This window comes from Alligator sinensis, unplaced genomic scaffold (assembly GCF_000455745.1).
Source record: "Alligator sinensis unplaced genomic scaffold, ASM45574v1 scaffold278_1, whole genome shotgun sequence".
NCBI classification, from domain to species: domain Eukaryota; kingdom Metazoa; phylum Chordata; order Crocodylia; family Alligatoridae; genus Alligator; species Alligator sinensis.
In genome coordinates this window covers 1038260-1060900 of record NW_005841952.1, presented here as the reverse complement: position 1 = coordinate 1060900, position 22641 = coordinate 1038260, and the positions used below count along the sequence as shown (strand labels likewise).

The window sequence follows — 22641 nt, the reverse complement described above, 5'->3', positions numbered from 1 at the left end:
ACGCCAACGTTGGAAGACAGGCTGCTCTCAGCAGGCACAGGGGCAGTTTGGGTTGTTTCTTCCCCCCTCCCCCACCTAAACCACTGTCGTCTGCATCTTTGCCCCCCAAACATAACACAGAGAATTAAAACCATTACAATCCCGTGCAATAGACTTTACAATCTGGATTTTATTCAATGAAATAAACACTTAATTACAAACATCTGTTTTAGCCTAAATTCTAATTACCTAATCTAGCCATCTGTAATTTTAATGATTTTCTCTGATTTCCTTTCTTTGCAACGTGATTAATGAGAATGGCATTTGAACAAGTATCTCCCTCCTCCTTCCAAAGACACTTTCACATCTCTGGCAAGGAAGCCCTAGGATTCTGCAGCTTATAGGAAACCTCCTGCCATGTCCAGCTGTTGAAGCCCCATCCCTGAACCGTTCCAGGAGATCTCAGCTTGCTGGAGCTGACAGGGGAAGCACTTCCAAGAGGGAGGTACTTGTCTGAGCTAAGTTAAGAGCTTAGCTCCAGCAGGTGCTTGCAATGGCAAGAGACAGGAGACAATTCACGGTGAAATGAGGGACTTCCCTAGCAAACTGAAGACAAGAAAATCAGCCTCCTGCTTGTATAGTTTTGTTTCACTGGCAAAACACTTTTCTTTATCACTGGGGACTGAATAGCAGAGGGCCTTAGTAATGGTGCTCAGTCATCACAATGATGGGGTCAGGAAGAGACCCTCTATATCACAGTCTCGTGGCTATGTCTCTAGACTCACTCTGGAGGCTCCAGCTGGCCCCAAACTGCCTGCATTAAATCAGGGATGTCACTGGAGGTACATGCACAACGCCTCCTCTGCACTGCCGGGGTGCTGCTCACATACGCTGCACCCCCCAGCTCCTGCTCGGTATCTGCCAAGCCAGGAAATGAGGTGGCAAAGCTGCTCTAGGGGCACCTACTGCCACTGCCCTCAATCATGCCAGAGACAGGGAGCAGCAGCAGCAGCCAGGGGAGCCCCCAGAGCACCTCTACTGCCTGGGCTCTAGGTTTGGCAGGTGTGGGAAGTATGCAGGTGCATAAGTGCTGATTTTTATTTTTACCAGGGGCAGAGGTGCTAAGATGATGGACATGTGGACATTTTATGCATTTCAGGTGACAGCCCTCTTCCTGAGGGGACCAGGGTCCTCAGGCCCCTAAGTATTCAGCATTTCCGTGCAGGTACACAAGAGCAGCACCCCACAACAAATGTAGATACAGCCTGACTCTCTTTGAACCCTCTCTGCAAAATATCCCTTCCTTTTGCCCATCTTTTCTGGTGCCAGTTTAAACTGGAAGCATTTGGGGGCAGCTACTGCTCCACCATGCCTAGGACAGTGGGGGGTCCAGTCCCCGGGGGGAGAAGGAGGGCGGTCTCTTGGGGATGCAAATATTAAGCTGCCATGACAAAGAGGTTGAAAATCACTACAACCCACCAAGGTTTGGGGTTGGAAATGGGATGGGACTCGATAATCGACAGAGGTAGGACTGAATGGGCCAGGGTGACTGAACCCCCTTTGTGTCCTCCCACCTAACCCCTCCTGGAAGCCACCTCTCTAATGCAGGAGGGATTTACCCTTCTGCTTAGTCTGTTTTTTGAACAACTTAGACATCCAGCTACCTTAATGTTACATGGACTGGAGTTTTAGACAGACTCCCGAGCCGGCACCAATCACCAGCACTGAATTCACTCAAAAATAGGGGGCAAGGTGGGGATCAAAAAGGGGCAGCCCTGTGCTCCTTGCATCTCTGGAGCATTCTCAAGCCCATTCGAGACAATCAGGAAAGAAGAGAGCGGAGATGTTTTCTTCCCCACCTTCAGCATTTGCACTTCTCGGGGTTAGCATCTGATTGCTCTGTTAGAAAAGCTTTAGTTTTAATGCATCACAACAGCCCTGCAGCTGTCGCCCAAGCAGGCAGATTCCTTGTGCAGAGTGCATCGAGATGCAGCCAACCAGACGGTGCACAAGCTGCAGCCACCTGAGCACAAAGGGAGGGTAAGGACGAGAGGGGCAGGGGAGGGAAGAGCTGGCGAGAGCACAGCGTCGGCGCTGTTGCAGCAGCAGGTTGGTACCACTCAGGTGTGAACCACAACTGCCTCTTCCTGTCAAGCAAATACAAAGTGGAGAAGACTCCTTATTGGCGCTGCTTACAGTTTATTTGTAGCAAAAACCATGGGGCTTCCAGGCTGCCTCGGGAGCCCAGGGGATTTTTATTCCATTTGTCAAGATGCAAATTGTTTGCTGCTTTTTCCTCTCCCCAAACTCTATCCTCCCCCCTCCATCCATTTGTAGCAAAGCTGCTCTGCAAACTTTCCAAGAGAGACAGGGACCCTAGGGGAGATTGCAGCAGTCATTAGCAGGCTCATCAGGGAGACTCTGGAGCATGTGAAGTATCTCGCCCCTCAAGCTTCCAGCTAGGGCCCAGGAGGCTCCCTTCCTACATTGTCTGCATCTGCTTCCCCTTCCTCCCCTACCTTCCCAGGGAAGCCTGCTGCACAGGAAAACTCAGATGAAGATAGGGGATGACTGTGAAGGGAAGTAGCTAGCCTTGAGTAACTCTCAAAGTGGACCAAGCTAAAAAGGAGCAGAGCCCTCTTTGAGTATGTCTACATGGCAGAGTGCTCTCACACACCGAACTAATGGAGCTGTAAGGAGGCTTGGCAATCCCCGTGATTTAATGAGCTCCTGGAAAACATTGCTTCCCACCTGTATTTATATGACAATGCAATTCTTTCACCTGAAATGCTGACAATAGCAACCTCAAACTCAAAAGGAGCAAAGGGGTGCATGAGGGAGGAGGAAAGGTGCCTATTCCCTCAGCTCTGCAACCAGATGTTGAGTAGGCAACCATCGATCCTCTGAATCGTGGCGCGTGCAAAGAGATCTAGTGAATGACTCTGTTTGTATGGAGTCCTGTGACCATCACACCAAGACCTTTGATGCATATGCCTAGTGCTACTCCCGGCTCCTCACCTAGCTGCTTATCCTCTTTCTTTGTGAGAAGTCCCATCCTTTCCTGTAATGCTTCCCATCCACCACAGCAGCCTCTACATCAACCCAGCCAGTTTATTGCTTTTCTGCATTACTCGCTTGTCCTGCACCATCACTCACAAGCTCTGCTCGCCTGTTCCCTTCACAGCTGTTCCACATTGATCGTCACCTTTGCGTCAGCCCCTGCTGCCTCGTTACCGCTTCTGACAGCTGTAGAAAGGGATGTGGTAGAGAGAGCTATGCTTACCGCAGGGCCTGTAAAGGGAGCGTGGTCACAGTTCTCTTGCCAGGAGTGGTTGAGGCTCTGGACGAACTCTTGGAAGAAAGCATGAGATTGGTTGAAGATGGAAAATCCCAAGACGTTCACCCGGTCATCCAGCAGGCTGTCCAGTCGCTGGAGGGAAAACTCCTAAAGCACAGCAGCAACCCAAAAGAGAAAGCAGCATTAGGCGACGGAGTATGGTAGCTAATTCATTACCAGGTCACGGAGCAAAAGGAGGCAGGGAGTGCAGGTGGTGGAAAGCATTCACTGGATGGTTGAAATGCGCCCACCCCAGGCTGTTGGCAACCAAGAGTCAGGATCGTACGACAGCTGGTGGCAAGTCAGGATATGGAATCGGCTGGGGACCTCTCGCTCCCGAGAGTGGCAGCAGCTGAGCCGACCACCACAAACATCAGCTCTTGTGTAGAGACCAACAACTAAATGGGTATTGGAAATGGACCTCCTTTTGCAACCCGTGACAGTGAACCCTACACAGCATGATAGACATATTGGCAGGGAAGGTAGGGCTGTGGAAGACTGAAGCCATATTCTCAGCAACAAATGCCGCAGCAGCTTTATATCCTCGACACGCCATTACAACGAGATCAAATACAGTGTCAAAAAAAGAGCTGTGGTTCCCCACCAAGGCACTGGGAGAACCAGTGGGGAAAGGGGCTAGTGAAGGCATGGGGAGACATGGGAGCCTTGGAGTTGACCAGGGAAAAGTGTCTGGACAGCCAGAGATGCCCTATCCTCAGGGGTCTGAGGACAAGCAGAGGTTTGGAAGAGGTCCACCCAGGACAGAGTGCCCAGCTCAAGGGGAAGAGCCCTGCAATTAAGTGGCATATCCCACCCCCACCTTGCCACTACCCAGCAGCATCTGTCCTGCAGGCAAACAAAGGTCCTCAAAGCCTCCAGGACAGTCGCTCCAGTGCATTTTCCACTGCCCCCCTAATTCCACATGCCACTTTGATGGAGAGGGTCCCTCCTGACCCAGCGCCTCCCACCTCCCCCCCATCACTTGTTTATCAGAAAGGACCAACAGAACATTTTGCTTTTAAAAGAGGGAGGAAGAAGCCCTGGCCCAGCTCCAACCTCTAGAGAGATCCCTGACAGCACACTGTTTCCACGCTACAGCCTTATTCCAGGAGTCACAACTGTTCCCTGCCATGGCTGAGAGCTCCAGGTACACAGCTGTCCGTCTGAGCGGAGGGGGACTCCCAGCCCTCCCCGTGTGACAGACCATGGAGACACCTGTAGAGAAAGAGCCTCCTGCTATTTCATCATCTCCTATTTCTTGCCTCAGAAATAACCACTGATTGGGCTCTGGCCAAGGCTTCAAATACCAGCTGCTGAATTTACCTCCTGCCAATTGCTGCTGTTTTCCAGATAGACCATTTCAAGGGTTTTATCTCATGTTATAAGCAGGGCACGCGCACAAGCAATTAAACCAGTTCCATTACCCAAGACAGACCTAGAAGGTCCCCGCGCTTCTCAGTCAGAAGTGTTTCTTTCATTGCTTTATTTCTTGAGACAGGGGACAGTCATGGGTGAGTAGCCAAGGCCCTTGGTGATGCTGGGGAGACAGCAGAAAGGGCATGGAGCGCATGGACTCCTGGTTACAACCCGGGCTGGGGAGTTGGGCATCTCCCGTTCTAGTCTCAGGTCTGCCAGCCACCCGTTGCCTGGCTGGTCTCTGTGCCTAAGTTTGCTTGTCTTAAAAGGGGAATACTGCCTCTTTCTTCACAGGCTGTTAGCACTGCTGCAGTAATTAATGGCTGCAGAGCCCATTTAAGCAAGGTCTATGCCACCTCCCTGCAGGGTAACAGGCACTGCTTTCTCACTCCCTCTGTGCCAGCACCCAGTTTCATCACCTGGGCAGTGCAGACAGCACAGGAGGAAGGGAGGGACTGAATGTATGCCCAGGCACCCCTTTTCAGCTCCATGTCAGACGAGCCTGCGAGCACCTTGCGATGCCTCCAAACCCTCTACTCTGCTGACGTGCCAGGCTTAGGCGTGCCCAGAGTGAACGGTGAAGGCTCTTTTCACAGTGGCATGTGATCCAGGCATGACGTTAGACCTGCAGTTGCAAGGTACTCACACTTACTTTATTTTGCCCAGCCATCTGGGGCAGGGCCTACTCTTTTTTTCTGCATCTGGACACAGCTTGTACTGGGGTACTCTGGTCTGCAACTGAGGCTCCCTGGTGCTGCCATGGCTGTTGATAGCAAGCAACACAGCGATGCCACAAGACCAGTTTACTGTGGAAGTTTCCAGTCTGCCTGGCACTATCACTGGGAGATCATTTATTTCTGGCTAATTGCTAAAATGCAGATAGAAGGTGGTGACTGTGACTGAGGAAGCTGACAGAGCGCCATTCCCCTCCATCACTAACACGAATGCCTTCATGGTTTTTTCTGGCTGATAGGAACAATGATTTTAAGTTTCAGAGATGTGGAGGGGCAAGACTCCTACTACAGCCTGGCGAGGTCCTATGGGAATGAGATCAGACACAGAATTAAGTGCATTTTGGACACAACCGCATTAACATTAGGTAACATGAAATTGCCTGTGAACTATTGATTCATTTGAATGATATTATCCTCCTGTCTCCCTGACAGGTTATCCATTTACACTCTGCATCCTGTCAACCTGCAGAATGAGGGCAGATGGCTAATGAGACTCTGGGCCTGAGGAGATTTTGGATGCAAAGTGCCATGGCAAGTGGCATGCCGACGCCTTGCAACACAGCTCCCTGGCTGCAGTGGGCAGGGAGGGAAGGGGCGCAAGCACCAAGGAACCACAGTTCCATGAGATCACCTCCACTCCTGTTGGCTTCATCATACAGGTGTGGAAACTGAGGCACGTGTTCCAAAATGGTCACCGAATACAACGCCCTAGAGGTTTTTGGCTGACCACAGTGGGCCAAGTACTCGCAAAACTCCACGTGCAGGAAGTGGGAGCTGTGGGTACTCAGGACTAGGGAAGTTGTACTCTTTTGGTACCGTTCAGGACGGGTCTACCAAAAGACAAGGCTTCCAAAAATCATTGGTTTTCTTGATTATATTCTGATTGATGGGCGTTTTCTTTGAGGCAAGGTCAGCTCCTTGCAGGACTGTCCTAACTGTCACATCAAGTGCTTTCTAGCGCTTCGCAAAGGAAACCAGCATAATTACATGTACAGATGGGGAAACTGAGGCAGTGGGCAATAAAGTGATTTGCCTGAAGTCATGTGGCAAAATACCAGGGCAGAGCTGGGATTAGTACCCAGGCCTTGTGAGCGCTAATCAGGTGCTCTGTCTACTAGCACACTGTTTCCTTAGGGGAGAAGACCCTTGATGGCACGTTGACAAAGAGAAAATGTTTGCACCAGTGAACTGTTAATAAGGCTTTCTCAGTCCAATAGATGTGGTTCCTCAAAGTGCAGAATGCCCTCACTCTCAGTCTTTTTCTAAGCCAGCCTCTTGCCATTAAAAACCCCTACAAAGTAAAAAAGTAGTTCCTTCATATTCAAAATGCACGCTTCCCTAACCTCTGGGTGCTGAATGGCCTCTAAATAAGCCTATTCGCACACAAAACTCCTCTATACTCCCACCCCCCAGCTCCAGCCCCCTCTCAGAAATGACATTAAAAATAAGTCATGACCTCCGAGCTGACTATGGAATGAGATGTGGATTAAACAGCTCCTGGGGGAGATGCATCATTTGGAATGGGATAAAAGGATTTGGTAAGGTCAGAGCAGCTGCAGAGGGGAAAAACGTGGCAGTACCTGACTGCTTTAGAAGTTGTCTCTGCCCCCTATTTATTTCCCCTTCGGCAGCCTCTCATGCCGCTTGACATTTTCAAATCCACGTTTTACAAACACCACCTCATTTGCCATTCGAGCCCTGTGCCGCTCAGCTGATTTTCAGAGCTGGATAACCCATCACTCAGCTCTGTTCCACCTGCCGCCAGCCAAAGGGGATATTTGGCTTTTCAGCGACACACTGCATCTGCAGCAGTTCGGCCCTGATGCTTTCTGTGCTTCACTGCGCAAGCTGCAGGCTTAACCAGGGTCCTGGCGGGAGGCATCCTTCAGTCATCTTGTGGCCCCCTTCTCCATACATAGTGAGGGATTTGTCCTCATGCCATGCAAGCCAGGGAACTATTATGCCTATTTCTTAAACGGCTGGGTCAGATGCATAGTTGGGATTCAAACCCAGGCACCTCAGCAACCCTTAATACTGACCTTGACCAGGTACTTTGGCTAGGGACAGAAGTTACATGTAAACCGGTTTAAGTGATCAGAAACTGGTTTCAACCTGTAACTTAACACAAGTTCAGTTCACATAAACCAGTTTCAAAATGGCCGGAACTAGTTTAAGATAAACCTGGTTGAATGTAGTATCAGACTTAACTGATTTAGGTGAAGCTGGTTTATGGAACTTCTGTCCAAGCCCCTTCCTGGTTCAAGTTAAATCACAGTCTCCCAGCATCCCAGGATGCTTTGCAATCCTGGGCTGGGCTGGCAGCGCAGGGTTGGCCCTGCCCCTTTGCTGTCCAGCTGAGCAGTGTGGGCTGGCTGACAAGGCGGGTGGGAATCCAGCTGGGTACACAGCCTAGTCTGCCTGGCAGGGGTGCAGCACCTCTGCCAGACTCTTCCCAGCTGGAGTGGATGGGGCGGGGACGTGGGACAGCAGGCTCAGGCAGAGGGGGATTAAACCATCATCTCCCTTCTCCCACCAGCACGGGACCCCAGTTGGAGTCTGCTTGGCTTTTGCTCCCTGCTCACAGCTCAGCATGGCCTGGGACCCCTAGAGCCCCCCATCCCAGCCAGGGGACGATCCCAGTGCACCTTACCAGCGGCTGGGGCAGGAATTTCACTTGGGGCAGCCCAGGAGCAAAGGCCGGACATGAGGGGACATGCACAGAGCAGAGCGCAGTAGTGGCAGCAGTGGCCACTCGATCCCGGACATCGGCCCTGCTGAGCAGAGGGACCGCGGCTGTGGGGGGGTGGGAGGGGGTGGAGGGCAGGGCAGGGGATTGAGTATGTGTCAGCGCTAGCCTGGGGCAGAGCCAAGGCGAACCAAGCATACAGTTGGGGGAGCAGCTCCTGTCTGGTGGCCCCTTCTACTCACTGGAGAGCGGTGCCAGGCCAGCCCGAGCAGTGTACACGGTGCAGTCTCACCCCAGCAGCACCTGCAGCTGGATAAGAGCACTAAGAAGCTGGGCAGTGCAATGCTGGAGGCCAAGCCAGGCCAGGTGCCAGGCTCCTTCATGTGCTCCAAGGCAGATGGGAGTGAGGACTCCCCGGGCTGGGGTCTCATGCTGGTGGGAGAGGGGAGGTAGGGGAGGGGGGGGCATTTAATCCCCCTCCCTTCCCCACTGTCACTTGTGGACAAGCCTGGCAAGGGCTGCTTCCCCTTTCAGGCACACCCTGGCTGGGGTCCCTGCAGGCCAGGGTGGGGTTTAAACCCCTCCCCAGTCATACTCAGCCTGCTGGGGCCTGGCCACAGCCACCCCCCTCAGCTCAGCTTCCCTCCAGCCTTAGGGAAAGGAGGGCTCGTGCTCTAGCCTGAGCTACTGCAGGCATGTGGCTGCATTTCCTGAATCAAAAGTGAATGTCTATTCACTTGCTTGTCGGTTCAATCTACGCAGGTTAGACTAACCTGCAAGATGGAATCAGTTCAGGCTCGGGCTTTTTAAATGTCTGTATTAACCTTTGCAACTAACAGTGGGGAACAGTCTGCTAAAGTACATTAGCTTGTCCTAATCTTACCACGACCACTCTTCCAAGTCTAGACATACCCAGTGTGACCCCTGCTGAAGCATAATCTTTTGCAGACAGTCCACATACTGAATTTCAGATACCATACTGTTCTCATGCACTGTGCTCAATATTAGCCTAACTCAAACTGGGACTGGGACTCTGATGCTTTTGTGGAGATCAGATCTGAGCTTTCTGCAGCTGCGATCTCTCCCATTACAGAGCACAGTCACTGCCACCTGTTCTCTTCCACAGCCACTTCTCTCAAGGGGATGCTGTTTGCTCCTGGCACTTTCTCTGCTTCTCAGCCATGAATGGGAAGGATGCTCAAGGCACACAGGAGGTGAGTGGGTCTTTGGGCACTCTCTCTTCCCTTCTTGCCTTTCATAGTCACTGATGTGTTTGCTCCCTCCTATCTACACGGCGGGCGGGGGCTTTTTGCAGGATTTAAGATTGCTTTTCAGGTAATAACTCCCAAGAGCAAGGAGCTGCTGGGAGAATAATTCATACCTGTCAACCGATTCTATTTAATGGGAGACTCCAAGCTCTTAAACCCTCCATTCTAGCCTCGCCAGCTGCCTCCTCCTTCATGCCACCTCTCATCCATTGATCTCCTTGGCCAGAGACAGGTCATCTGTCCTTCACAGGCAGCTCTGTGCTCCCCAGGGCTCTCTTGTGACAAGAATTCACATGCACCAGTTCATAGCCTGTGCGTTTGTCTGTCTGGATACCTCAGGAGCATGCAGGTATGGGCAGATCACAAACAGATATAAACCCACTTGCAGGCTGATCCCACACCCACACAGGCACTAATACGGATGCAAACAACAAGCAGTTTTACAGAGAGACTTATCTGGGCTGTCCGCACCACAGGCAATACTACCATGATGCCTACCCCCGCTCCCCTCACGTCTCCTGCACACATGCCAGCTCCTTCAAACTGGGCAATGGAGCCGTCCTACTGTGGCCAGGAGCACATCTCCAACCCCATTCATATGCTGCCTCAGGTGTGCTTACTGGCACGCGCTCCTGCTGATTTAGGCAGTGACAAATGCCATATTTCCAGGAGTTGGCTGGTGTGGAGAGGGAGTGAATTGAAGGGGTAGGGTTGCCAATGCTCCTGGATTGGCTGAGATTCTACTGGAATCGGCACTGATCTCCCGGTGACTGCCGAAAGCAATCTGGGAGATTGATATTGTGAACGGGTTGAACAGTACAATTAATGACATTACATCATGTTGGAAGAAAAAAAAATCTCCCGGAATAGCTTCAGTCAGAGTTGGCAATCCTATGAAGGGGCAAGGCAGCACAGACCTGCCCTCCCAGTACTGCTACCACTAAAGCAGCAGGCATTGCCTTTCCAATAAACCTCGCCATTCAGGCCCCTTAAAGGACCTCACCAACACCAGTGCATTCAGACTCTGAGCAACACAGACAAGGACTGTCATCCTTCTACACGAAGGGAAACTGAGGCATGGAGAAGACCAGAAATGTCAAGTGCCTGCTGATTTGGGGCACCCCATTTGAGACCTAGGGATCAGACTTTCAAAGGGGCAGACAGAGTACCCTCAGTCAGCACTTGCTTCATGCAATTTTAGGCCGCGAGGGATGGGGGGACTGGGGGGGGATGTCTGTCAAAACCTGGCCCTAAGTGCCTGAAATGGGGCACCCAAAATTAAATGAGTCGTTCTAAAAACAGAGGCCTTCAAAGTACCTTGCAAGAGGAGTGCTGAGTCTGCAGCAAAGGCAGGGACTCCGAACTCCAATTTCCTGACTCCCAGTCCAGGGCTGTAACCACTAACTGCACACAGTTAAATAAAGTTAAATAATAACACTTAGCAATTATACGGCGCACTATATTTTCAAAGTACTAGGCATACATTAACTAATTGAATACAAAGGAGTTCCCCAGGAGACAGAGCTAGAGGAATTATTATAGGATGAAGTCACTCTTGGGTTTCTGCAGCTCTTCCCGCAGCACTCAAAGTGCGCTCCTGTACTTTATGGCAGCAGACAAAGAGTGACCCAAGCCTTTAGATCATCAGGAGAACCTGCCCAATAAAAGCAGCACAGCCGGTCCCTGTATCTCATAGTCATGACTTTGATTTTGGTGGCATCACCCACCGTGAATTACCATCCCAAGATTTACAGGCCATATGCTCTATTCCATTAGGGATATCAACTCCTTGGAGTCGAAGATATGACTCAGTGCAAACCTCTGACTCATGCGCTGTGATCCCAAATGGGGCCTGATCCTGACCAGAACTGAGCACCCACAGGTTCCCCTAATTGCCGATGCTGGGGATTGTGTTGTTTCAATTGAAGAGTTATTGAAAATTTCCACTCCCGCTTACTAGTTTCTTTTGGTTTCTATAATAAATAGCCTGAATATATACTGCTTTTCTATTGTCATTTTCATCACCGCATCTCCGAGTGCTTTATTAACACTATTAAATCACCGAGCCTCACATTCTCCAGGCTGCAAATTGGAGTGGCGCTGTACACAGATGGGCCAACTGAGTCACAAAGAAAAGCTAACCAGAAAACACCCTGGACTGCAATCCACAGAAAGACCCCACTGATGGCAGCGTGGCCTGAGACCACAGCTCAGCAAAGCACTTAAGCATGTGCTTGAATTTAAATATTGTGCTACAGCCTTGGTGCTCAGTTCACAGTTCACTAGCAAACTCAAAACACCGCCACGGAGAGAAACTTGGAGTCAGCTTCAGGTTTCCCTCAGACCCGCTTGGTCAGTGAATTAGCATTAGAGGCTGACCGCAGCCTCGAACCAATTCCTTTTAAAACACTCGTGCATTCCCCGCACCACGTGCAAACTGGGTTTCCACTGCCAGAGCTGGGACACCTGGTTTCTCTTCCAGGCTCAAGGAGACCTTGGCCAAGTCACCCCTGGTCTCTGTCATCTAATTTCCCCATTAGTTAATTCAAGCTAATCATACCTGTGCCGCTCAAGAGGAAACTGGGGCTTCATGTTGCAACGGGGCTAGAGATCTTTGGTTGGAAAGGGCTAGACGAGCAAAGGATTATTACTCTTATAAGAACCTGCTGATAAGGAAATGTATTTTAAACCCGAGACTCAGAACCCGTGAGATTCATCTGCATTGTCATGCCGCTGATCTCACTTGAATGACTGGCTTCTAGTAATTGCTTATCTCTGACGGTAGAGAAGGCCAGTTTGCTATTGTTCAGTTCTCTGCATCAGCTATCGGGTTCCTTCTCATTTCATCGATTGGGCCGGCAATATTGTTTTGTATCCCCATTGCGTCGGTGAGACTCTCATGCCTTTACTAGATTTTTATCTCCCTTTTAATAACCCAGATCACCCGGGAAGCCAGGAGATAGCAGCACATTTCCCCCTTTCACCTTCCTGGCAGCTCAAAACACCTGCCAGGATGTGCTCACTTTGATTTTTAGTGGCACTGAGACCTTGACAGGCATGTGCATCGTCTTCTTTTAATTACCCTAAGGGCTGTATTGGGTTTTCAGATCTGCTGATTAACAGCCTCCAAGTGATCTCCAAATGTCATTGCTGCTGCTCCTGCTGCTGGGGGTCTAGATTAGGTTATGGCCCAAATCCTCAGTTGGTGATAGCCACGCTTTAATGGGATCACCCAAACTTCTGGTCATTCTGGCTGCTACAGATGCAAAGCTGACTTACAAGATTGGCCTGGCAAGCCCAGAACATGCTGCTCCTGTTCTTCTCTGTCTTTAATAAATGGGTCAAATCCTACTATTCCTGCCTCAGGGCAAACTCTCATTGAGATCAATAGTAGTTTTGCCTGAGTAACAACAGCTCATGCTTGGAAATTATATGCGGTGACTTCCATGCAGGGATCTCAAAGCACTTCACCAACATGGGGCCAAATCTGCACCTGGAGTAAACAGGTATAACCCAACTGACTTCAGTGCTGATTTATACTAGCTAAGGACCAAACACACTCACGGATGTGCATTCTTATTTCCACTTTAGAAGTGGGCGAACTGAAGCAGGCAGGTCTCAAACCCTGCATCCCCTGTTCAGACACAAGTCCTACTGGCCATCAGTAAGTGTTTTGCCCTGGCAAGGACTTGAGAACTACCACAGGGCTTGGGTGAACGATACGGCAGGCAGGATCTGTTTCTCACGCGTACTAGAATAAATCTAGTATAGCTCTATTGACGTCTGTGAAATGACTCCCTGTTTGAACTGCAGCAGCTGGGCACGAAGAGTTGAACTTAACTGTCGTGAGCTGTTTTTTTTATCAGCACACTTCTCAACCTACCCACGACCAAGCCCAAGGTAGAGGGGAAAGGAGGAGAAGGTATTGGAGCCAAGGTGTGACACAGACCACAAACAGTTACTGCAGGAAGGCAGCTAAAACATGTGAGGGATCCCCTGCTTTACTGTAAATGGCCTCTGCTCCATGATCTCTTTATCACTGATGCAAACAGTTATCAGGGTGATAAGTGGAGTCCTGAATTTGTACTGAACCTGAGCCATTGGGGCTTGAATAAGTGAGGTCCCAAAAGGGTGCTGCCCCCCAGGTGCACATTAAAATGAACAGATGGACACACCAGGGACCAACGTAATGACACTGGATTCCTGTGTGCGGCTCCAGGTTGACGTTATGGATGGGACATTTGGCCTTTGAGACAGTCAATCGCTCACAAGCCTGGCACCTTTCCCACGAAGGCATGTTAGTCCTCCTGTGTTAGATGCAACGCACGGAGAATACCCATTTCTACATCTCTGGACTCGGTTGCCTTCCCGGCTGAGTCGTTGAGTCTATTAATCATGTCTGAGATGCGCTAAAAACATATTTATTTATTTACCTAAGCGCATGGAATTATGCAAAGTGCTTTATAGTTTTCTTGAAAGGCTCAGTAAGTTTATAATATATTAACAGAGTCAATAATTGTACAATAAACCAGACGTAAAAATCAATTTCCCTGGCAGAAGAAAGTCATAGGAACAACAAGCAGTGGTCTCCTGGGTGTGGGCAGACATGCCGATACACTGGACTACATGAGCCTGCTGAGAACTGCTGTCCTAACGACCCTTGTGAATATTTGGGGCACCTGCCCATGGCTGACTTATGCATTCTTGCTGATCTTATGAGGTTGCTGTATCATGAATGCCGACTGCGTCGCATCCCTGCCGGCCCAAGGACAACGGAGAACTGTTAAACCTTAACAGCTTCCATTAAGTCACTGAAACCAGGTTTCTTCCACTTCTCTGTTTCACTCCTAGTCTAGCCTCCTAAACCACTCAGCCATTTAACCTCCACTTAGGCGGCTCTCAGGCCTCCCTCCTAAAGGATCTTAACACGAATGAAGAACTGCAGCTGAAATCTGCAAAGCTGCCTACATGATTTGGACACCCGATTCCTATTAATTTCCAACTGAGCATCCAAACCAATTAGGCAGCTTTGAAAATCTCGCCTGCTATGTATAACCATCTCTTCACAGATCATTGACAAACACAAAACAAAACAAAACTGATTTATTCGGGCTCCGGCGATACAACGCAGCAGCTGTTTTATCAGCACACAGCAACCCCAGAAAATGCTGTCAGGGAACAAACCTACATACAATGAAGAAAGTGCCTGACTCAAGGCACCACTAAAATGCCTTTACACCTTCCTTCTTGCCGTAGTAATTTTAATAGTTTCAATTATTTCCATCTTATCTCCTTGAAAAATGCATTGAAATTTAAACCCAGCCCCAGGTCCATATAATATATTAAACCCACACACACAGAAACAAGGCAAAACAACAAGCTACACAGAATTAATGACCTACAAGGAATTAATTCTAATCGTTGGTTTTTGGAGACATCCAAAACCTCTCATTCTTTGCTCTGCTGGTTTCAAATATTTCCAAGGCTGGGAGATGCAATAATTTTTTTTTTTTTTTTTTTGCAATTCACGGTAGCCTATCTGCATCGCTCTATCTACACATCATCCTTATTATTATTACAAATCAAATGGCAACATGGTTACAATTTTTCCTCCAAACCTTTATCAAGTCAAATTTCTCTGCTAAACAAATTGTTTTAATTATTTTTTTTCTTATCAATGCCATTCGCTATGTTTTAGATTACAGGCTGGTCCTTATGCTAAGGTAAAGGCCAAGAAGGAAACAACTGTCCCCTGCGTAGGGCAAGTAGGTCCCATGTGCCAGCTTTCTCTCCACTCCTGAACCAGGTGGGTTGGGGAAATGGGTAGATTTTCATCCCCAGAGCAGCCGTGCAGATGGGTAAGGTGGGATGAGCTGGACATAATGCTACATGGGGGAAGCATTTGCTATTGGTCTCAGTAAATTACTACCCCTCCAGAGCAAGAAGAAGGCCAAGAGGGGTGGCAACATCATGAATACAATGCCTGCTGGGACCCCTTTAATGTGGTGCTGGATACACGCATCCACTGAACAGCAGGGTTGTAGGTAGGTGGGTAAAGGGGCCAGCACTCCACCAGGGGCTTTAATCCCACTCCATGTCCTTCTCCTGGTGTTACCATGACATGGGTCCTTTTCACCACAAAGTAAAAACCAAACTATTCAGCAAAATCTATACGCGGACACATACAGAGGAAATGCAGCCACCTCTAGGGTGGATGGAGAAAATCTCCCTTCTCGTCAGCACAGAGGCAGAAAGGGATCTTGGAGTCATTATTGATTCCAAGATGAACATGAGCCAATGTGAGGACATGGTCAGGAAGGCTAACCACACCTTGACATGCATCCACAGATGCATCATGAGCAGGTCCAAGGAGGTGATCCCCTCCCTCTATGCGACACTGGTCAGGCCGCAGTTGGAGTACCGCGTCCAGTTCTGGGTGCCGCACTTCAGGAGGGATGTGGACAGCATGGAGAGGGTCCAGAGGACGCCACTTGCATGATCAGGGGACAGCAGGGCAGACCCTACAATGAGAGGCGACGGGACCTGAACCTGTTCAGCCTCCACAAGAGAAGGCTGAGAGGGGATCTGGTGGCCAGCTATAAACTTGCCAAGGGGGACCAGCGGGGAATGGGAGAGTCCCTGTTCTCCCAAGCACTCCCAGGAGTAACAAGGAATAACGGCCACAAGTTGACCAAGAGTAAGTTTAGACTAGACATCAGGAGGCATTACTTCAGTCAGGGCGGCTAGGATCTGGAACCAACTCGCAAGAGAAGTGATCCTCACTCCTACCCTGGGCGTCTTCAAAAGGAGGCTAGATAATCACCTAGCCGGGGTCATTTGACCCCAGCATCCTTTCCTGCCCATGGCAGGAGGTCAGACTTGATGATCTGCTCAGGTCCTTTCCGACCCTACTCTACCAACTATAGACCAACCAACATACGACACCTTGTAGACTGTCCCCAGTTTAATTAACTAAGGAGTACTTTGTAGGAGGACCTTAACACTGATGGAGCAGTTCTGTCCCAGCACTGTCATCTCAAGCACTGTGTGGCCTGTGGCAAGTCGCCTCCCCAGTCTGAGCCTCAGTTTCCTCATCCAGCATTCAAGGATAACACCACTCTCTCCTCTGAGTTTCGGGGATGGAAAGCATTGCACACAAATGCCCCTTCTTGGAGTCATTCTAGATTCTGGATAGCCATGGGGAGGAGCTGGCCCAGCCCCTCATGACAACACAAGGGGAGCTGGTCCTGTCACAGGTGGAGAAAGGTATATAAACTGCCAGTGACCTGTGAATCATCTTGTGGGTGTTTCCACCCAAGTCCTTGCCTCTCGGTCTCAGCCTCTGTGCACATGCATCGAGAGCTGAGAGGTCCTTCATTTGCTCTTGGAGCCTTTGCTAAAGCTTGGCATCTGTTTCCCCAAGCCATCCTTCCTCCCTGCTGCACTGACTCATAAGTAACATTTAAGGTCTGTGACTCACTGATCTTTCCATGTGGCACCCAGCATCCCCACTCCCACAGCTGTGAGAGAAAGCCAGGAAGTCATGGTGCCTAACTAGCCATTATCTAGCGTGCTCTTATTACAATGGCTGTAATGAGCTTAATGCCAGGAGGTATAAACAGAGATGCCCTCCAGTGCCTCGGCATGCGTGCAACTCAGCTTTTTAACCTCCCTTCCCTTCTCTTAGGTTTGATTATTTTTGCCATCTCCCACATATTTAATATCCGTGCCTTTAACTATCCATAATGTCTATTCTCTTTCAACAAGGTCTGCCTCCATTTAAACCATCTTTCTGCCTGCTCTCCCAGACAGCAGTTCACAATGATTTTATCTTTCCTATTAGGCAGTGATTGCAAAACCTCAGAGGGTTCATTAGCAGCTTGATAATCCCTCCAGATTTATTAGTTTAAATTGCTCACTCCCATCTCTCATCCCCATTTAAATATTACTAATTTCCTTAAATATCTCTTCCATCTGCCCAGGTTTCGCCCAGTGTCACCTTTCTTCTTAATGATCCCTGTCAAAACTCCAGTTAGCTCTTTAGAGAACTGGTCTTTTGCAAAGTGGTAAAATAAACTGGAATAAATAGATGCCCTTTGTGATTAATTTCCAGGGAGAATGAATGGCCCTAGGATTCATTCCTCTCTAACCTCACCTTAAAGTCATGCATAACCAGATTAGAAGAATGGGCTTGAATTGCAAATTTCAGATTCTGATCTCAACTCAAATTCTGAACGTGCCCGTGTCCAAATTCAGAGACACGATTCATTGCTCCGGTCATGGCCCAGGGTCCCATCGTCCCAGGCTCAAATCTTTCATAATTTGATTTGTGGGAGCACTTACAACCCCCGGTCACCCCCCTCCACCCCGTGCTAGATGAAAATGAACAGGCTCAGTAGTTTTTGCTCCAGAGTTTGCGTGTCATGTGAGAGATAAACGGGATGTAGCATGTTTTGGGTTTAAAACGCTTCACTCCTGAGAATACTGTACACAGTATGCCGTGTGCCAATGCACCGACAAATACACATGGCTGTGGGTTGGGGTTTACCTTCAGAACTATGGATCTCATAGTATTATGCTGCATTTCTCACAGAGTACCTCGAGGTGCTTTAGAAAGGCTGACGACCTGAACCTGATGTTGTCCCCTGTGAGATGGGAATTGCTCTCTCCATTTTTACAGGTTGGAAAAATTGAGGCAAGGAGCCGCTTATTGGTACTTAGTTCATGTATAAAGTCAGTGGAAGAGCTAGGAATGAAACCCTAATCATTATTATCATCATGCTCATCATCATTACTATTATCATCATCTTGATCATTACTGTTATGATTATTAATAATACTACCAATAATAATATTCGGACTAGAACAATGAAGCCTTTGGGCTAATAGCCATGAAGCAACAAATACCACCTGAAAAAGGTAACCCTACCTTTTGGGGTCCTACTGGCTTAAACTTAGCTTTCAAGGTTTATGTCACTGCTCAGCTCCTCAACATAAGGTATTTCTTTACTATTCATTGAGTTGCCAATCATCTGTATTGATTTAACTAGGACTAGGACTGAATGGCCTATTCCTCAGTGGATGGCACTGACTAGGGTTAGGACCTATGGATTTTGCTCCGAGAAGGAATTGGAAGGCTATCTGAAAGCCTGAGCACAGCATTTCTCTCTCTGGTGACTCCTTTCACAAGCCATCTCCTTGTGTCACTTCCCACTGGCTCTCCATGGTGTTGCCTGCTCCTCCGTGTGGGTTACCCTCCCTGCACACTTGGCTCCATCTGTTTCTGTCTATCTCCCACCCAAACACACACAGACACGCCGCCCGCTGCAGCTCTCGGCTTTCCTGGCACACGCCCGCACGGGCATAAATATTAATAGACATTAGAGAATCAAAGTATCATTTGGGTTGAAAGGCGCCTCTGGTTCATCATTTCCTCCATCCCCCTGCACTAAGAAATGACAGATTTCATTACTCCTGCCCCATCCTTAATAGATAGTCTCAAGTGAACTATTGCTGGGGATAGCAATTTCCCCAGCCCGTGTGGCAGATTGTTTTAGGGCCTTGCAGCTCCTTTAGCTTGAAAGTTTCCCTAATGTTTACTCTGGGCTTCCCTGCTGCTACCTAAGCCCATTACTTCTCGTTTAGCGCAGTGCATGGGGATTTAACTGCATGATCTCCCATTAATGTTCTTAGGAGCTGTAAAGCTAAATTGCCACAAGCTGCATTGAAAAACATGCCTCTCCCTGCCTGTCACAGGTATGCAATCACCCTTGAGTTGCCTTACACGTGCACTCAGCCCCTCACTAAGACTCATGTCATGGCTTGCCCTGTCCATACGCTGCCACCACTGCACCAGTTCCCTTTCTCCCAGCTATAGCTCAGCTGATGTAAATGGTCTTAGCTCTCTGGATCTGTGTGGGTTATTGCCAGCTGGGCAGCTGGCCCAGTGCCTTAAAGAGAGTGTCCCCACCAGGAAAAACTTTTAAAGGGAGGGGAGAGGTAGGGTTAGACATGCTGTCTTCTCATGTTTCGTCTTCTGTACTTGAGAAACCCAGAGGGGACAAAGGAAAGGTCCTTAAAAGGATGATTTAACTCTCTGTCCTGGGTTTATGCTTCAGGTGTCTCTAGCTGACCAGGGCTCAGTCCCAAAACTTCTACTAGTAAGATCAAACTTTACTCAGGTAAGTAAGTGGGTTATAGGTTAAGTAGGGGTTGCAGAATTGTCTGCTGCTGCATCCTCCAAAGCCCACTGAAATCAATGCAAAGACTTGCATTCAGTGAGCTCCAGATCAGGCCCTCAGCGCCGGGCATAAGCTGGAAATGATGGGCTGAAGACAGTACCACTTATAGCAGGGGCAGGCAATTATTTTGGGCGAAGGTTTGCTTGCCAAGTTTTGGCAAACTGTTGAGGGCCGCATTTCCCTTTCTGTCACAGGGAAGCAGGAACAGCCCCATGGTCCCAGGCCAGAAGCCTCTGCTAGGCAGACCTTGCTGCTGGGTTCTGCCACTAGCTTCCTCTGGGTCCTACTGCCCCTGGCTCCTGTCATCTTTGACAGGCAGCTAGGAGCAAATAAATATTAATTTTCTAATTTTTTAGGGGCCCTGTGGGCCAGATAGAATGGCCTGGTGGGCCAGATCTGGGCCCCAGGCTGTATTTTGCCCACCCCTGACTTATAGCAACCCCTCTCACCCCCACTGCTCTCAGTAGAAGAGGAGAAAGGATGGACTTGCAGCTGAAGCACAACTCTCTCTTGTCCAAGGTCCACACCCTTCAATTTACAGGGCAGGAGCGCCCGTTTAGCACTGGTGTTGACTGGCTCTGCCATTTTACCATTCCACAGGGCATCACTGGTGAATGAATCTGCTTTCATCACACGGAGGGCAGGGCTAATTTCTCTCTCGGCCAAAGCCTGGATTCTCGGAGACCCCCAAATGCCTCTGGCTCATCAATGCTTTTCCACTCCCTCTTGCACATGTCTCTACCAGACACAACCCAGACTCCCATGGGGCGAGCAGATCAGTTGTCATTAGCGGGACTCTATATGCACGGGAGAGGAGCTGAGGAAATGTCTTACCAGGTTAGTGAAGATATATGTGTAATAGGCTGATGCCATCCCCAGTTCGGCTGCCTGTGAAGGAGAGGAAGATCAGATTAGAGCAGAGAGTGACCGTCTTTAATCTCAGGGGCGGAAATAGGACAGGCTGGGCTGGATTCACTTTTCACCCTTATCACTGTGCATGGACACTGCTCTCTTTTGAGAAGCCAGAAAGGGCAGGACACAGATGTACAGTTTCACCTATGAAATTAAAGTTACAGGACCTGATTTTTCAGAGGCAGTGAACATCTGCAGGTCTCAGTGAAACTGCAGGTTACTCCAACTGCAGCAGCGCTGAAGGACTCAGACGGGGAACATCTGATCTAACCTTGGGCTAAAGGCCACAGACTCCAGTCAGTGACTGAATCTGGCCCTGATCCTAACAGGTGAATAAAGACAAGGGGAACAGAGAAGGAAGGGACAGTGGTAGAAAGAGTTTCAGCTGCAAACATGCCTAATAATAGTGATTTTAGCAGTCCCAGATTGCCATACTCATCTAGGTCAGAAGAATAAGCCCAGAGCCCAGCCTTGTAAGAGTAACAGCTATTTGGCTTGGACTACAATGGTGTCACTGATATAGCCCCAGGTATGAACACGATGCCGGTATATAGATCGTACAGCCATATAACTTACTCAGCCTCCCATTGTACTGATAAAACTCACTATGGGTGCTGTACCACTTCCACTATACCAGCATCTTTAAAACAATCTAACTGGTGATCATAGACAAGCCCTCAAGGACAGCACTGTTTAGGAACATTTTGGGAGGAACAAGGAAGAGCTGGCAGAACTGTCAGTTTTGTAAAAAAAAAAAAAAAATGTCGCATGGCATTTTTACCCTCTCCTTCAGGCAGCCAGGCACTCGCTCCGTATCAATCCCACCCCTGATTCAGCTCAATGTATTTTTTCACACTGAAAATGTGGGAAGTTTAAATGTGCTCACACTTGCCATATACAGCCTCTGTTGCTCAGCACTAGGCCTGCTTCTAAGTGCAAACAAAAATTCCTGCGAAAGTAGCAAATTCTTGGCAAAAATATTGGCAGAATCCATGGGGCGGAAAAAAAAAAAAAAATCACAGAACAAAACACCAAAGATTTTACAAACTGTTCAGCTTTTCACTGCAAACATTAAGCTGCAGAGAGGAAAAGAAGGGAAAGCTTCACCAGAATCGGAGGGGATACGGCTGCCATGCCCCATGGATCTTTGCCCACATACACCAGCCAAATTTAGGCTCTAACATCCTGCAACTGATGATTAGCCTGAATGAACTCTCATGCCTTTACAAAGCCTCTAGGATTTAGCAGAGTTGTAACAGGTGAATAAAGAGAAGGGGAATGGGAAAGGGGGTTAATGGGGTGTAAGTGTGTGTAGGGAGCGAAGCATGGCTAAATAAACAAGTGTGAAACCCCAGAATTCACAGTGAATGAGGAGCCGGTTACTGCAGCAGATGCTCAGGAAGGTGGGGAATTAGCCTGCAAATCCTTTGGAAAACAGGAGACGGCAGTTCCCTGCCAAACAGCCAGTCTCAAATCACGCTCAGGGGACTTGGCAGAAAGTTTTGCCAGGCAACCCTTCATTATCTTGGAGGGGATCTCTCCACTTCCCCTCTTCTCTTCCCGCCCTACCTGGAGGCTGGAGCTGTCAGAAAGTGCAATGAGTAAGGAAGAGGTAAGATTGTGGCCCGCTGAACTCTGTACGGCAGGTGTAAGCAAACCACCCTGGGTCCAATGTGGGGATGCACAGGTTTCTTCTACTGCCACTGTTTGTCTCCATGATAGCATAAGGAGAGCACCTACAGATGAAGTCCCATGTCCATGGACTGAATCCAGTTGCTCCATGGGCCACAGGTTGCTGAACCCTGCTTCAAGCCATAGGTAAAGAGGCTAAACAGGGCAGATGCAACATTGCTCCCTGCAAGCATCCTGGGGAGGAGGCCTCAGGGCTTTCCCCCACCCTCCCCCTTGGGAGGTTTTGTGCAATATTTACAAGTGCAATAAATCTGTGGCAGGAATGTCTGGCATGACATGGCCTTTCAAAGGGAAACCAAAAAGGGAATGTGTAGCTAGTCACTGGCGCCTCTCTTGATCAGCTGAAGGCTGGAAGGTGAAAAACAAAATGAAGGGA

The 22641-nt window shown here is 49.1% G+C and overlaps 1 protein-coding gene across 8 annotated transcripts in view; it reads right to left on the bottom strand.

Annotated features, from left to right (window-relative positions):
• Window positions 1-22641, bottom strand: part of GRIK4 (glutamate ionotropic receptor kainate type subunit 4) — a 271109-nt gene that overhangs the window by 54892 nt on the left and 193576 nt on the right. For 7 of the 8 annotated variants that reach the window (XR_003093249.1, XM_025200022.1, XM_025200021.1 and 4 more), the window contains 2 exons: window positions 20496-20549; window positions 3263-3424 (listed from right to left, as the gene is read on the bottom strand). Coding sequence is in view for 7 of the 8 variants with exons in the window: in XM_025200022.1 (XP_025055807.1) it covers window positions 3263-3424; window positions 20496-20549 (216 nt within the window). In the remaining variant the exon portion in view is untranslated. The remainder of the gene's footprint in view (window positions 1-3262; window positions 3425-20495; window positions 20550-22641) is intronic. The other variant, XM_025200023.1, reaches the window with a different exon arrangement.